The sequence below is a fragment of the Lolium rigidum genome, chromosome 3 (assembly GCF_022539505.1).
Source record: "Lolium rigidum isolate FL_2022 chromosome 3, APGP_CSIRO_Lrig_0.1, whole genome shotgun sequence".
Lineage (NCBI taxonomy): Eukaryota > Viridiplantae > Streptophyta > Magnoliopsida > Poales > Poaceae > Lolium > Lolium rigidum.
The window spans coordinates 333,809,220-333,823,309 of NC_061510.1; the positions used below are offsets into that span (position 1 = coordinate 333,809,220).

Below are 14,090 nucleotides of genomic sequence, written 5' to 3' on the forward strand. Positions count from 1 at the left end.
TGCCAAGTAAAGTCTTTGATAGAAAGGTTGATACTAGATTTGGATTACTTGCGCAGTACCAGATTTCTTTGCTTGTCACGAATCTGGGTCTAACTCTCTGTAGGTAACTCAGAAAATTAAGCCAATTTACGTGAGTGATCCTAAGATATGTACGCAACTTTCATTCAATTTGGGAATTTTCATTTGATCAAGTCTGGTGCCTCGATAAAATCCATCTTTACGGACTGTTCTGTTTTGTCGATTACTGCCTTTTATTTCGCATTGCCTCTTTTGCTATGGTGGATGAATTTCTTTGTTCCATTAATGTCCAGTAGCTTTATGCAATGTCCGGAAGTGTTAAGAATGATTGTGTCACCTCTGAACATGTTAATTTTTATTGTGCACTAACCCTCTAATGAGTTGTTTCGAGTTTGGTGTGGAGGAAGTTTTCAAGGGTCAAGAGAGGAGGATGATATACTATGATCAAGAAGAGTGAAAGCTCTAAGCTTGGGGATGCCCCGGTGGTTCACCCCTGCATATTCTAAGAAGACTCAAGCGTCTAAGCTTGGGGATGCCCAAGGCATCCCCTTCTTCATCGACAAATTATCGAGGTTCCTTCTCTTGAAACTATATTTTTATTCGGCCACATCTTATGTACTTTACTTGGAGCGTCTGTGTGCTTTTGTTTTTGTTTGAATAAAATGGATCCTAGCATTCACTGTGTGGGAGAGAGACACGCTCCGCTGTAGCATATGGACAAGTATGTCCTTAGGCTCTACTCATAGTATTCATGGCGAAGTTTCTTCTTCGTTAAATTGTTATATGGTTGGAATTGGAAAATGCTACATGTAGTAACTCTAAAATGTCTTGGATAATTTGATACTTGGCAATTGTTGTGCTCATGTTTAAGCTCTTGCATCATATACTTTGCACCCATTAATGAAGAAACACCTAGAGCTTGCTAATTTGGTTTGCATATTTGGTTTCTCTAGAGTCTAGATAATATCTAGTATTGAGTTTTGAACAACAAGGAAGACGGTGTAGAGTCTTATAATGTTTACAATATGTCTTTTATGTGAGTTTTGTCTGCATCGGTTCATCCTTGTGTTTGTTTCAAACAACCTTGCTAGCCTAAGCCTTGTATCGAGAGGGAATACTTCTCATGCATCCAAAATCCTTGAGCCAACCACTATGCCATTTGTGTCCACCATACCTACCTACTACATGGTATTTCTCCACCATTCCAAAGTAAATTGCTTGAGTGCTACCTTTAAAATTCCATCATTCGCCTTTACAATATATAGCTCATGGGACAAATAGCTTAAAAACTATTGTGGTATTGAATATGTACTTATGCACTTTATCTCTTATTAAGTTGCTTGTTGTGCGATAACCATGTTTCACGGGACGCCATCAACTATTCTTTGTTGAATATCATGTGAGTTGCTATGCATGTCCGTCTTGTCCGAAGTAAGAGAGATCTACCACCTTAATGGTTGGAGCATGCATATTGTTAGAGAAGAACATTGGGCCGCTAACTAAAGCCATGAATCATGGTGGAAGTTTCGAGTTTTGGACATATATCCTCAATCTCATATGAGAATACTAATTGTTGCTACATGCTTATGCATTAAAGAGGAGTCCATTATCTGTTGTCCATGTTGTCCCGGTATGGATGTCTAAGTTGAGAATAATCAAAAGCGAGAAATCCAAAATGCGAGCTTTCTCCTTAGACCTTTGTACGGGCGGCATGGAGGTACCCCATTGTGACACTTGGTTAAAACATGTGTATTGCGATGATCCGGTAGTCCAAGCTAATTAGGACAAGGTGCGGGCACTATTAGTATACTATGCATGAGGCTTGCAACTTGTAAGATATAATTTACATGACTACATATGCTTTATTACTACCGATTGACAAAATTGTCTCTTGTTTTCAAAATAAAAGCTCTAGCACAAATATAGCAATCGATGCTTTCCTCTTTGAAGGATCATTCTTTTTACTTTTATGTTGAGTCGGTTCACCTATTTCTCTCCACCTCAAGAAGCAAACACTTGTGTGAACTGTGCATTGATTCCTACATACTTGCATATTGCACTTGTTATATTACTCTATGTTGACAATTATCCATGAGATATACATGTTACAAGTTGAAAGCAACCGCTGAAACTTAATCTTCTTTTGTGTTGCTTCAATACCTTTACTTTGATTTATTGCTTTATGAGTTAACTCTTATGCAAGACTTATTGATGCTTGTCTTGAAGTACTATTCATGAAAAGTCATTGCTTTATGATTCAGTTTGTTTACTCATGTCATTACCATTGTTTTGATCGCTGCATTCATTACATATGTTTACAATAGTATGATCAAGTTTATGATGGCATGTCACTCCGGAAATTATCTTTGTTTATCGTTTACCTGCTCGGGACGAGCGAGAAACTAAGCTTGGGGATGCGTACGTCTCCGACGTATCGATAATTTCTTATGTTCCATGCCACATTATTGATGATATCTACATGTTATATGCACATTTTATGTCATATTTATGCGTTTTCCGGAACTAACCTATTGACGAGATGCCGAAAGGCCAGTTCTGTTTTCTCGCTGTTTTTGGTTTCAGAAATCCTAGTAAGGAAATATTCTCGGAATCGGACGAAATCAACGCCCGAAAGTTCTTAGAATCCCCGGAAGCATCCGGAACACCCGAGAGTCGCCGGAGGGGGCCACAGGGGCCCCAGATGATAGGCCGGCGCGGCCGGGCCACGGCGCGCCGCCTTATGGTGTCGTCGCCCCGTTGACCTTCGACGCCGCCTCTTCGCCTATAAAAAGGTCCCGGACCTAAAACATCGAGACGGAAAAGCCACGGTACGAGAAACCTTCCGGAGCCGCCGCCATCGCGAAGCCAAGATGCGGGGGACGGGAGTTGCGGCACGCCGCCGGGACGGGGAAGTGCCCCGGAAGGCTTCTCCATCGACACCACCGCCATCTCCATCAACGCTGCTTGTCTCCCATGAGGAGGGAGTAGTTCTCCATCGAGCTCGGGGCTGTACCGGTAGCTATGTGGTTAATCTCTCTCCTATGTACTTCAATACAATGATCTCATGAGATCTGCTTTACATGATTGAGATCCATATGATGAGCTTTGTATCGCTACTAGTTGTGTGCTACTCATGTGATGTTATTAAAGTAGTCTATTCCTCACTGCATGGTGTAAAGGTGACTAGTGTGTGCACCAGTGTGGTTCTTGTCGTAGGCTATGATCATGATCTCTTGTAGATTGTGGAGTTAATTATCATTATGATAGTATTGATGTGATCTATTCCTCCTTCATAGTGTAATGTGGACGGTGTGTGCGCTATGTTAGTTCTTGGTTTATTTTGCAATGATCTATTATGCTCTAAGGTTATTTAAATATGAACATCGAATGTTGTGGAGCTTGTTAACTCCGGCATTGAGGTGCTCTTGTAGCCCTACACAACGACTGGTGTTTGTCATCCAACAAAAGAGTGTATGTAGCACATATGAGAAAGAGTTATTTATTATGCGATCAATGTTGAGAGTGTCCACTAGTGAAAGTCTAATCCCTAGGCCTTGTTCCTAAATACTGCTATCGCTGCTTGTTTCTTGTTTCTTTGCGTTACTATTGCTAGCGTTACTATTGCTTGTTTCTTGTCCTGGGCAAAGCACTTTTACGGTGCCGTTGCCACTTGCTCATACTTATTTATACCACCTGTATTTCACTATCTCTTCGCCGAACTAGTGCACCTATTAGGTGTGTTGGGGACACAAGAGACTTCTTGCTTTGTGGTTGCGGGGTTGCATGAGAGGGATATCTTTGACCTCTTCCTCCCTGAGTTCGATAAACCTTGGGTGATCCACTTAAGGGAAACTTGCTGCTGTTCTACAAACCTCTGCTCTTGGAGGCCCAACACTGTCTACAAGAATAGAAGCTCCCGTAGACATCACACATCACCAATTCACCGTCATCACAATAGCCTGGCCGCGGCGGCATCGCAATCACGCCGGCGGCCGAGCCATCCGTAGGCTAGGGTTGCCGTGAGGCACGCGTGCAGGAAAGGGGCGGCGCCAGGGCAGCGGTAGATGGCAGGGAGGTCCGTGGCGAAGCAACGCCGGGGAGCAGCGTCGGAGGAGGAGACCGGCAACGGCCGGAGCAATAACAGGCAACGGTAGAACCGCCGGTGACAACTAGGGTTTCCAGGGTCGTGGGCGAGCAACTGGGGCCATGGGAATCAAATCGAAGAGAGGGATTCGTAGAGCATGAGGAGGCGGAGCAGATCCGGCCAGCGGCGGCGCCGGAGTGAGCCGGAGGCGGACAGGAGAATGCGGCAGCGCGACGGAGCCATGGTCGCCTGGGCAGGTGCGTGAGAACCAGAGGGGAACGGGAGAGAAGGAGAACGACAAGAGAGTGAGGGGCTGGGTCGGAATCGGGGTTCCCGCGATCCAACCATACCGACTCGGCCGGGCCAGGTTGGGACACTGCTGGCCATGCCATCGGGCCAGCCCAACAAACTATTGGGTCTATATTTTTTTTAGAAAAAGAAAAACCTTTTAGGCATTTGAGTTAATAGAAAATTAAGAACAACAACCAATAAATAAAAGTGAGTATCATAAAATGACCTATACAATAATAATAATGATAATAGAAAACAAATAGTATTTTAAAAATTAGAAGAATAATAATTTGAATTTTCTTATAAATTGTAGAAGGCTAATTTTAAATCTTAAACTATTAAGACAGAAATATTAAATATATAATCATCTTGTTTCTATTTTTCCACATCAAGAAAATAGTAAATATTACTTTGTATTAAATTTCATATAATACCACAATTGTTTCTTTATGGTTATGTTTAATCATATGAAAACTCTAATTGATCATTATTTCAACATATAATTCCAAACCCTAGAAAAGAATTAAAAGATATACCCTTATTTCAACTACTATTTAAAACCCTAAACCCTAACAAGATATTGATAGTGATTGTCTTATCCTAAACAACTAATTTTAGAATCTTTAAGAAACCAATAAAATCATATTTATATTCTACTTATAAACTCAACAAAATAAATGAAATACATACCCATGACCTATTAGAGTTATACAAGTTCCTATTGCCAATAAGGTTGTTATTTCATGCACTCATGTTGAATTGGCCTTATATGATCAAATAATTATAAACCTTAACTTTTAGTTCCATGTCATCAACCTTAAACCCCATTATTTAGTATAACCATGATGATCAACTAAAATAACAATGCTTTGTAGCAACCCACTTTATATATTCACGCTCCACCAAAACCTAGAAGTATTAGAGGGTTATGAATACCTAGTTTAGGAAACCATTATGGAGTACTTAGTGAAGTAAATGGGTAGGCATATATAGTAAACTCTAATGATTAACTCATAGCACCACCTTCATAACTATCCTTTGATATATTACCCTATAATGAACCATAGGAGCAACCATGCATAGTAATTGAATTTTTTGTCCATGTTTAGTAATAAACATGCCAATACTTGCTGCATATGGACCCATCCTACTTAGTAACCAACTAGTCCCTAATTAGTGAGTTAAATGAACCTACTCGTGAATCTTAGTAAACCTAGTAACGCATAACTCCTATTTGTAGTAGATCTTTTTCTTTATTAAACATGTTCTTCAAAAGTTATTCTTTTGAAGTAAATGTCAAGCAAACCATAGAAGTAAATAGTTCTTACTTGAAATACTTATTATTTCTTAAATAACATGTTCTCCAAAAGTTATTCTTTTAAAGTATAATATAAGTAACCATCAACCATGCACTATAAGACTTCAAATTGACAACTGCTTCATACATATTAAGATTATGCCAACTACAATTCCTTTGTGTGTTTGATTATTATGATGCATTATATCACTTGTTTATGATATTAATATAACCGAACCCTAATAAGAACCTTGTTTAAGAATCATTCTAAAAGTGCAACATACCCTAAAGAAATCTTTACAACTCACCAATCATAAATCATCGAGGTTAGCTTTCGCTCGGGGAGATTGCATCTCATACTATGCATTATAGCATCTTTACTAGTTCTTTAAACATTGTCTTTACCAGACGATGATGGTATTTCAGAATTTGGAGTTATCACGTATCGAAGCTTTTGCCTGCATAATCTTGCAGTCAAGAAAGTCAAGTTCATCGCTTGCTCATATCATTTGATTATTTTTATCAAACTATAGGCAAAGTACTATACTTATCACTCCTGCATTGAAAAGCAAAATATTATTTCACAATTATGAATATGACTATGTGGTGGGCAATGGAACCATGGTATGTGTTGATGGTGGAGGTTCCACTGCAAGGGTACTACTCATCTAGGACTAATCACCAATGTCTTCTAGTGATTCTAGTGCCGCACATATCACATTAACCATAAGATCTATAATGGCTCTGGGGAAGTCAGTTGTATCTTTTTCCTTCTACATATGAACGGACTTGATAGATGAATGTACTAGGACGTCGCCTAGAGGGGGGGGGGGTGAATAGGCGGTGTATAAAAACTTCTACTTGAGAGCTAAACTAGGCGGAATAAAACTACTCATGTGTTTACTAGTTTAGTTCAAGGCCTATCAACTAGGGGTTTGCCTAAGTGCTCCAACAACCTATGCTAGCATGATGAGCAACAAGATGATAACAAGATAAGCATAGCATCAAGCATGATAGATATCACAATGTAAAGCGCATAGGTAAAGGAGCTCGGGTTGAGAAGTAACCGGTGCACGAGGAGACGACGATGTATCCCGAAGTTCACACCCAAGGGTGCTACGTCTCCGTTGGAGCGGTGTGGAGGCACGAGGCACTCCAAGAAGCCAACTAGGGCCACCGTATTCTCCTCGAGCCTTTCCACCAAAGGAAAGCCTCGATCCACTAAGGGACCCTTGAGGGTGGTCACCGAACCCGTACAAGCTTGGGCAAACGCCAAGTATCAAACTTGAGGCAACTCCACAACACGGAGGCTCTCAAGTACACGGCCACAAGAGGCTTACAACACTCCACCAAGGAAACCAACTCCACCAAGGATGCTATGCGCCACACGAGGCTAACACACTCCACCAAGGAAACCAACTCCACCAAGGATGCTATGCGCCACACGAGGCTAACACACTCCACCAAGGAAACCAACTCCACCAAGGATGCAACTCGCCACTAGAGGCTAACACACTCCACCAAGGAAACCAACTCCACCAAGGATGCAACTCGCCACTAGAGGCTAACACACTCCACCAAGGAAAGCAACTCCACCAAGGATGCAATGCGCCACAAAAGGCAAGATGGCCACTAAGGCAAGAACACCACTAAGGAGGAACACACACACCCTACGAGATCGAAACCCCGGAGAGAGCACAACCGATGCACCTAATGCAATGGCTAAGAACACCACTAGGATGCCCAAGTTCTTCTCTTCAAAATTCCAACAAAGCTAGAAGAAGCTAATGGGGGAATAAGGGAGGAAGAACAAAGTGAGGAGAAACACCAAGAAACTCCAAGATCTAGATCTAGCAAGATCCTCTCACTTAGAGGAGGATTCAATTGGTGAATCTCTAGATCTAGATCTCCTCTCTCCTTTCCCCCAAAAATATGCAACAAATAGTGGGAGGATCAAGAGGAGGAAGAAGGAACCCAAGGTCAACAATGGAGGAGAGAGAGTGGAGGTGCAGGGTTAGTTTGGGCGGAGGTGGAAGAGAGGTATAAATAGGGGCTGCAAAATATAGTTGTTGGGGCTGAGAAAACGGTCAGATCCGCGCCCAAAGCGGTAATACCGCTTGTCGAAGCGGTACTACCGCCGCGCGAGATCCGCGCAGAAAACAGTTGGAAAACGCCCCAAATCGGTAGTACCGCTCGCGGGAGCGGTACTACCGCTTGTGTCCGCATCCGAAGAAAAGCAGAGGAGAGAGAAGCGAGTTGGGGCCATGCGGTAGTACCGGGCCCGGTACCGGCCCGGTACCGTAACCGGGTTACGGTACTACCGGGCCGGTACCGGCCGGTACCGCTTCGAGTCCAAGAAGCCCGGAAGGCTGATGCGGTACTTGGGCCGGTACCACCAGCGGTAGTACCGCCCGGTCCAAAAGCAATTTCCTTTTTCTTTTCTCAAATATGACGATACGGAAAACGCGATATCTTGAGATAGGAAACTCAGAATGACATGAAACCAATTTTGCCGGAAAGAGGACGACGAGAGCTATCACTGCAAAAAGTGAAAATATGGAAAAGAGTGGGTGATGATTTTCTCATGGTCATAGAGGTGTAACCTCTCAATATGGTATGTCGGGAAAATCATCACCCTCGCACATGCAACATGCGATGCATCCGGAATCCGATTCCGATGAGCTAGAGCTTTTCATGAGAATGAACACAAGCTCTCGAACATCTCATGGATAAGAACCAAGAACAACCAAGAAACACGATGCAATGCATGCAAGGTTTGAGCTCTCTCCGATGATACGACCAACTATCCTATCGAGCACAAACCTAGTCCTTGCGCGTTCTTCTCGAGTCGGCAAGCTCCATCTTCACTCTTCATGATTGTACATGCCACCGTCTTCCTTCAACATACACACCACCGTCTTCTTCCATCTTCAACGCCGTCTTCTCTCTTCATCTTCTACGCCGTCTTTGTCTCTCTTCAACACCATCTTCATCATTCTACTCCGTCTTCTCCATCTTACAACCTTGAGTCCAACATGACTATGAACTTGACCTAAGATTGATTCTCAATGCAACCGTTAGTCCATAGGGATTGTCATCAATTACCAAAACCACACATGGGGTAAAGGACATGTTGTTACAATAGAGCCTGGCTGGGTGTTGCGAGAACACTGCATTAGGTTGGGAAATCCTCTAAAATCCCCATCCATGTGGATGAGAGCGCTCTACCGCCTATGATGGATTGTACATAGTACATCATGGGTGAAGCCGTATGATCGAGAGAAGTCTACCGGGGATGTGCAGATGGACAAAAGGGTGGGTATGCAGGGTCACGGAGAAGGCAGTGATTGGCTTGGTTCTTATACCTGGCCTCACACCCAGGAAGTGTGGACGAGAACTAGACTCGGTTGACAACAAGGATAAGTTCTCTTATGTGAAAAGTAACGCACCTCTGCAGAGTGTATCAAATTGTGGCTTGTCACTCCCTGTTCCGTGAAGGGAACTACGAACGTGGCAGGAAAGGAACTCCACGAAGTTCTGGTCAACCTGTGAAGACTAACGGGCATAGTTTTCAGAATAAAATATACCTTTTGAAGAAATGATTACGAAAACTTGCATTCGTCAATAACTTTCTGGTCTGTGGCTGTAGCTAGTGCATGATACACATATTTCCTATAATGAACTTGCTGAGTACGCTCGTACTCATTCCCTCCCTTTTGAACCCCCTTCTTTGATTGAAGTCACGAGGAGAAACTACCGTGAAACTCGAAGACAAAGGAGTCAACTGCAACAGGACGGAGAACTCAATCAATGAAGTCAATGGAGTCAACTTCTGCATCAGCTAGAGTGGAAACCTAGACTAGTAATAGAAGTGAACCTTTTCCCTAATCCAAGCACCTAAGTAGTTAGAGTTCTATAGCAAGCCAAGTAGCTCTATATCTACAGTTAGCAATAAGTTAGACTACGAGTTGTTCTTTTGAAGCTTTATTTGCAGTTTTACCTCACTATAAAGTAGGAGGCTGTGTTGATCTTTTGTAAACAGTTCGTGTATCCTTCTATAGAAATGCCTTGGACTCGCATATGTTTCTGTTGTACCACTCTGAGGGATGTAATATGAGTGGAATGGTGTTTCACTTGTGTTATGTCAACGACTTGCGTACTACACCATGCAGTGGTATGCTGGGTCACCGCAGGCTACATGTCAAATTCACACCAATTAAGTTAACCACTTTGTAGAGTCTGCATTGAAGGAGAAAAGACCATCTAGAGGTCGGTTCAGCCACCGTACATATGACTGGCCGAAACTCTCACCTTTTCCTCCTTCAATACCCCCATAGCCGTCACTTTTAGACTCGGATTTTGATTATATTAAAAATTAGCTATTGCTGCAACTTCGTATACTTTTTTTTTATTTCCAATGCCCAAAACTATTCCAAGTCCCACCTTTTTAATAAAGGTTTCATTTTCATTCGCATTATCTTGATTGCAATATGAGTTTTTACTTGTTCTCGATTTTAGGTAGAAATTACAACTCTCGCTGGTTAGGTTGATCGTGTATCTGGAAGATCAGTAACTCTTGGAGATTATCTCAACGATTGCATTGGCGCACGTACTTTACTTGTATAGTCCAGATCGTCAAGCACGAGCTCCACCAATAAATCGACTTATCTTTATCTCATTGAAATATCAGACGCCTTTGCTCCATCAGTAGAAGATCATTAGGAATATCATTAAGTATCTTAATTTCTTCAACTTATTTAACATCATATTATTTTCTTCCTTGTGATAATCAGTGACGTCTTTATGAGAACTAAGAAATGTACTGTCGTAGGATATCCTATTAGGAGCATCTATTGAAGTGTGACCCTTGTTTTCGCATAAAGTTCCAAAGAATTATTTCTTTTAGAAAGTTTAATTTTGATATTATCTGTATTCTTAAGCCTTAAGTGTGTATAGGAGCAAGCAAGCATGGTCAGTACAACTTGGGCTAGGATCGTCTCCTACCACAACATCTATATTTCTTTTACTACATTTCGTACGATGTGTTTTTTAACCTTTCAATTTTATTTTCCTCCTTGGTAGGTTTAAGATTTCCAAATAAACTAATTAGCACATACTCTCTTCATGCGGAAATGTAAGACGTTTTAGTCACTTTATAGTTCACTCCTTTTTATTTTTATTATCTAGTCTATTTTTAGTGTGTAGTGGTTCTAGTCTACTTCAAAACCATCTTACATTTTCACACGGAAGGAGTAGCTAGCATAATCGGAATTTACATCATAATTTGAGGGTGAATTGCTTGCGCTCTAGACCAAGCGTAAACGTTTAAGGAGTTTCTCCGTGCGCATCATGAGATCGGTGACCGACATCTCAGCGGTCAACTCCGAGGCGGATTTAGTTAAGCATCATTGGATAATGGATACTAATATACTAGTTATGTCATATATTGTCTTGTCGTGAACTATGTTGTGTATAGATATACGTGGTGGCTCTAGAGAAATCTGCCTCGCTCCACCTGCTCAACAAAAGGGCCAAGGGCACGGTTCGCCTGCACGTACACGCGTATACGCGGGCTCACCGGCCAGAACCTCATCGCCATCGCCTCGCCTCCCCACTATTTCTTCCGTTCCTGCCGTCGAACGCACGCACGCACGCGCTCACTCCCTTTACTTAACCCACAAGATCCCAACGCAAATCCTCCTCTGCTCAATTTTGTTCCTCATCTCCTCCCTCCATTTACGGGGGCGCCATTATCCCCGGAGTGAGCTCCATCAGCTGAGCTCTATCCCCACTCCCGCCGGAAATCCCTCTCCGCCTCCCACCTCCCCACCACCGCCTCGCGCCTACGCCACGAGCTCCATGCCCTCCTAGCACGATTTCCCTCCATCCAATTAAAACCCCTTCTTTTTATGGAGCTCACGCGCAGGCGGCGCGTGTACAATGCCGCCGTCCCCAGCGCCTGCTTCCTGCTCCTCCTCATCCTCCTCCTCGCCGCCTCCCTCCTCCCCTCATCCTCTCCCCACGCCTCCGCCACCACAAATCACGTCCTCAAGTTGACGTCCTCCGCGCCCCCGTCCACCTCCCCTTCCTCCGGCAAGAACGACCAGGGCAACTGCGAGGACCTGGAGGCCCTCGACGGCGCGGAGGCCAAGTGCGCCTACATCCTCTCGCACACGCCCTGCGCGCCGGCGGGGTACGTCGACTACCTCCGCCTCTTCTACTGCGGCTTCGGCGCCGCGCCGGCCGCCGTCGGCTACGCGGCCTTCCTGCTCTGGCTCCTCGTCCTCTTCTACCTCCTCGGCGACACCGCCTCCGAGTACTTCTGCGCCTCCCTCGAGGGCCTCTCCGCGGCCCTGCGCCTCCCGCCCGCCGTCGCGGGCGTCACGCTCCTCTCCCTCGGCAACGGCGCGCCCGACGTCTTCGCCAGCGTCGTCTCCTTCGCCGCCGGCGACGGCGGGGACGGCGGCGGCGTCGGCCTCAACAGCGCGCTCGGCGGCGCGCTCTTCGTGTCCACCGTCGTCGCCGGCGTCGTCGCGCTCGCCTCCGCCGCCGGCTCCCGCGGCGGGGCCGTGGTGGAGCTGAGCGGGTTCGTCCGCGACCTCTGCTTCCTCTTCTTTGCGCTCTGCTTCCTCGTGGCCGTCCTCGCCACCGGCACGGTCACCGTCTGGGTCGCCGCGGCCTTCGTCTCCCTCTACGCCGCCTACGTCGTCCTCGTCTGGACCTCCCAGTGCTGCGCCGCCGCCGACGCGGGCAAGCCGGACCTCGCCGAGCCGCTCCTCCTCGACAACGACGACGCCCCCACCCTGCCGTCCCACTCCGCCAAGCCGACGGACCCAGCGAAAAAATCACGCCTTCAACGCGTCCTGCACGCGCTCACCATGCCGCTCTACCTCCCGCGGCGCCTGACCATCCCGGACATCGCGGGGCACCGCTGGCACAAGCCCTCCGCCGTGGCCTCCGTCGCGCTGGCGCCGGTCCTCGTCGCCACGACCTTCACCTCGCGCAGCCCGGCGGCGGCCTCGCTGGACCACGGCCACGGCGTCGGCATCCTGCTCGCCAGCGCCTTCCTGGGCCTCCTCCTGGCGGCCCTCGCCGCGTCCACCACGGACGCCAACTCCGCGCCCCGCAGCCGGCGTCACCGCGTGCCGTGGCTCGCCGCGGGGTTCCTGATGAGCGTGCTCTGGGCCTACACGCTGGCGCGGGAGCTGGTGGCGCTGCTGGTGGCCATCGGGTACATGGTGGGCGTGGACTCGGGCGTGCTGGGCGTCACCGTGCTGGCGTGGGGGGACTCGCTGGGCGACCTGGTCTCCAACGTCGCCATGGCCACGCACGGCGGGCCCGGCGGCGCGCAGACGGCCGTGTCGGCCTGCTACGCCGGCCCGCTGTTTAACACGGTGGTGGGGCTCGGGCTGTCGCTCACGCTGGCGGCGGGCGCGCAGTACCCGGCGCCGTTCACGATCCCGGCGGACGGGGCGGTGTACGAGACGGTGGCGTTCCTGTTCGCCGGGCTGGCGTGGGCGCTGCTGGTGGTGCCGGCCAGGGGGATGCGGCTGGGCCGGCTGTACGGGGTCGGGCTCATCGTCATCTACCTCTGCTTCTTCGGCACCCGCGTCCTCAACAGCCTCGGACTCTGGTAGCAGCGAGCGACGCAGCAAGCGGCCGCGTGAACACAACACGATGCTCATGCTGCTGCTCTGCTCCCCGTCCGTCAATGGCGGCCACTGATTGTACGTAGAAGCGCTAGCGGATCGGAGGAGGATGATGATGATACGTAGATAGATCAGGTGATGTACAGTAGTAGTAGCGATCCGCCCGGTAATGCTAGGATCACGTAGCGGAATCTAGCCATGTAATTGTTCATTGTTTTGATTCCCATCCAGTTGCAGTCCGTGAAATGAACACATGCCACTTCTTTCACCGTAGCCGTATCAATCCGGGATTTGATTGCGCGAGCCAAGTTAGCTCCATGTTGCGATCCAACAGCAACTGATTGTCCAGTTCGTGGACCACGCTTGTTTCCGCCGATGCTTCGAAAACATGTGGGTGAGCCATCCATCTCCTGTCCACGACATCCCATCCATGATGACGAGGTACGACGGTTCGCTCTCATGATTGTCCTGCTCTAGACAAGCCCATTTTGCTCTACTGATTTCTGTGTGTAGGGCTAGTATGGTTGCTCGCACCCATTTTCGGCTTCTCACAACTTGGCTGAAACTTGTGCGGAAATGCAATCTCTAATTCTTTTTTTTATATAGTTTGTACTCACTCCGATCCATAATAAGTGTGGCAGATTTTATACTGATCTAGTATAAAGTTTGCATTAATTCATCGACATTTAATTTGGATCGGAGCGAGTAACTAGTTTGGTTTTTACTATTTTCTTCTTCCCTGCATGAGGTG

The 14,090-nt window shown here is 46.5% G+C and overlaps 1 protein-coding gene across 1 annotated transcript; it reads left to right on the forward strand.

Annotated features, from left to right (window-relative positions):
- The first annotated feature begins 11,359 nt into the window (after positions 1-11,359).
- LOC124700076 (cation/calcium exchanger 1-like) lies at positions 11,360-13,713 on the forward strand. The gene has a single exon (XM_047232265.1). It carries the CDS (start codon positions 11,600-11,602, stop codon positions 13,325-13,327), a length of 1,728 nt encoding a protein of 575 aa, XP_047088221.1. The 5' UTR covers positions 11,360-11,599; the 3' UTR covers positions 13,328-13,713.
- Positions 13,714-14,090: the final 377 nt, after the last annotated feature.

Bases quoted from the DNA above. Each gene is read 5' to 3' on its own strand.
- LOC124700076 (XM_047232265.1), top strand. From the start codon at position 11,600: ATGGAGCTCACGCGCAGGCGGCGCGTGTACAATGCCGCCGTCCCCAGC.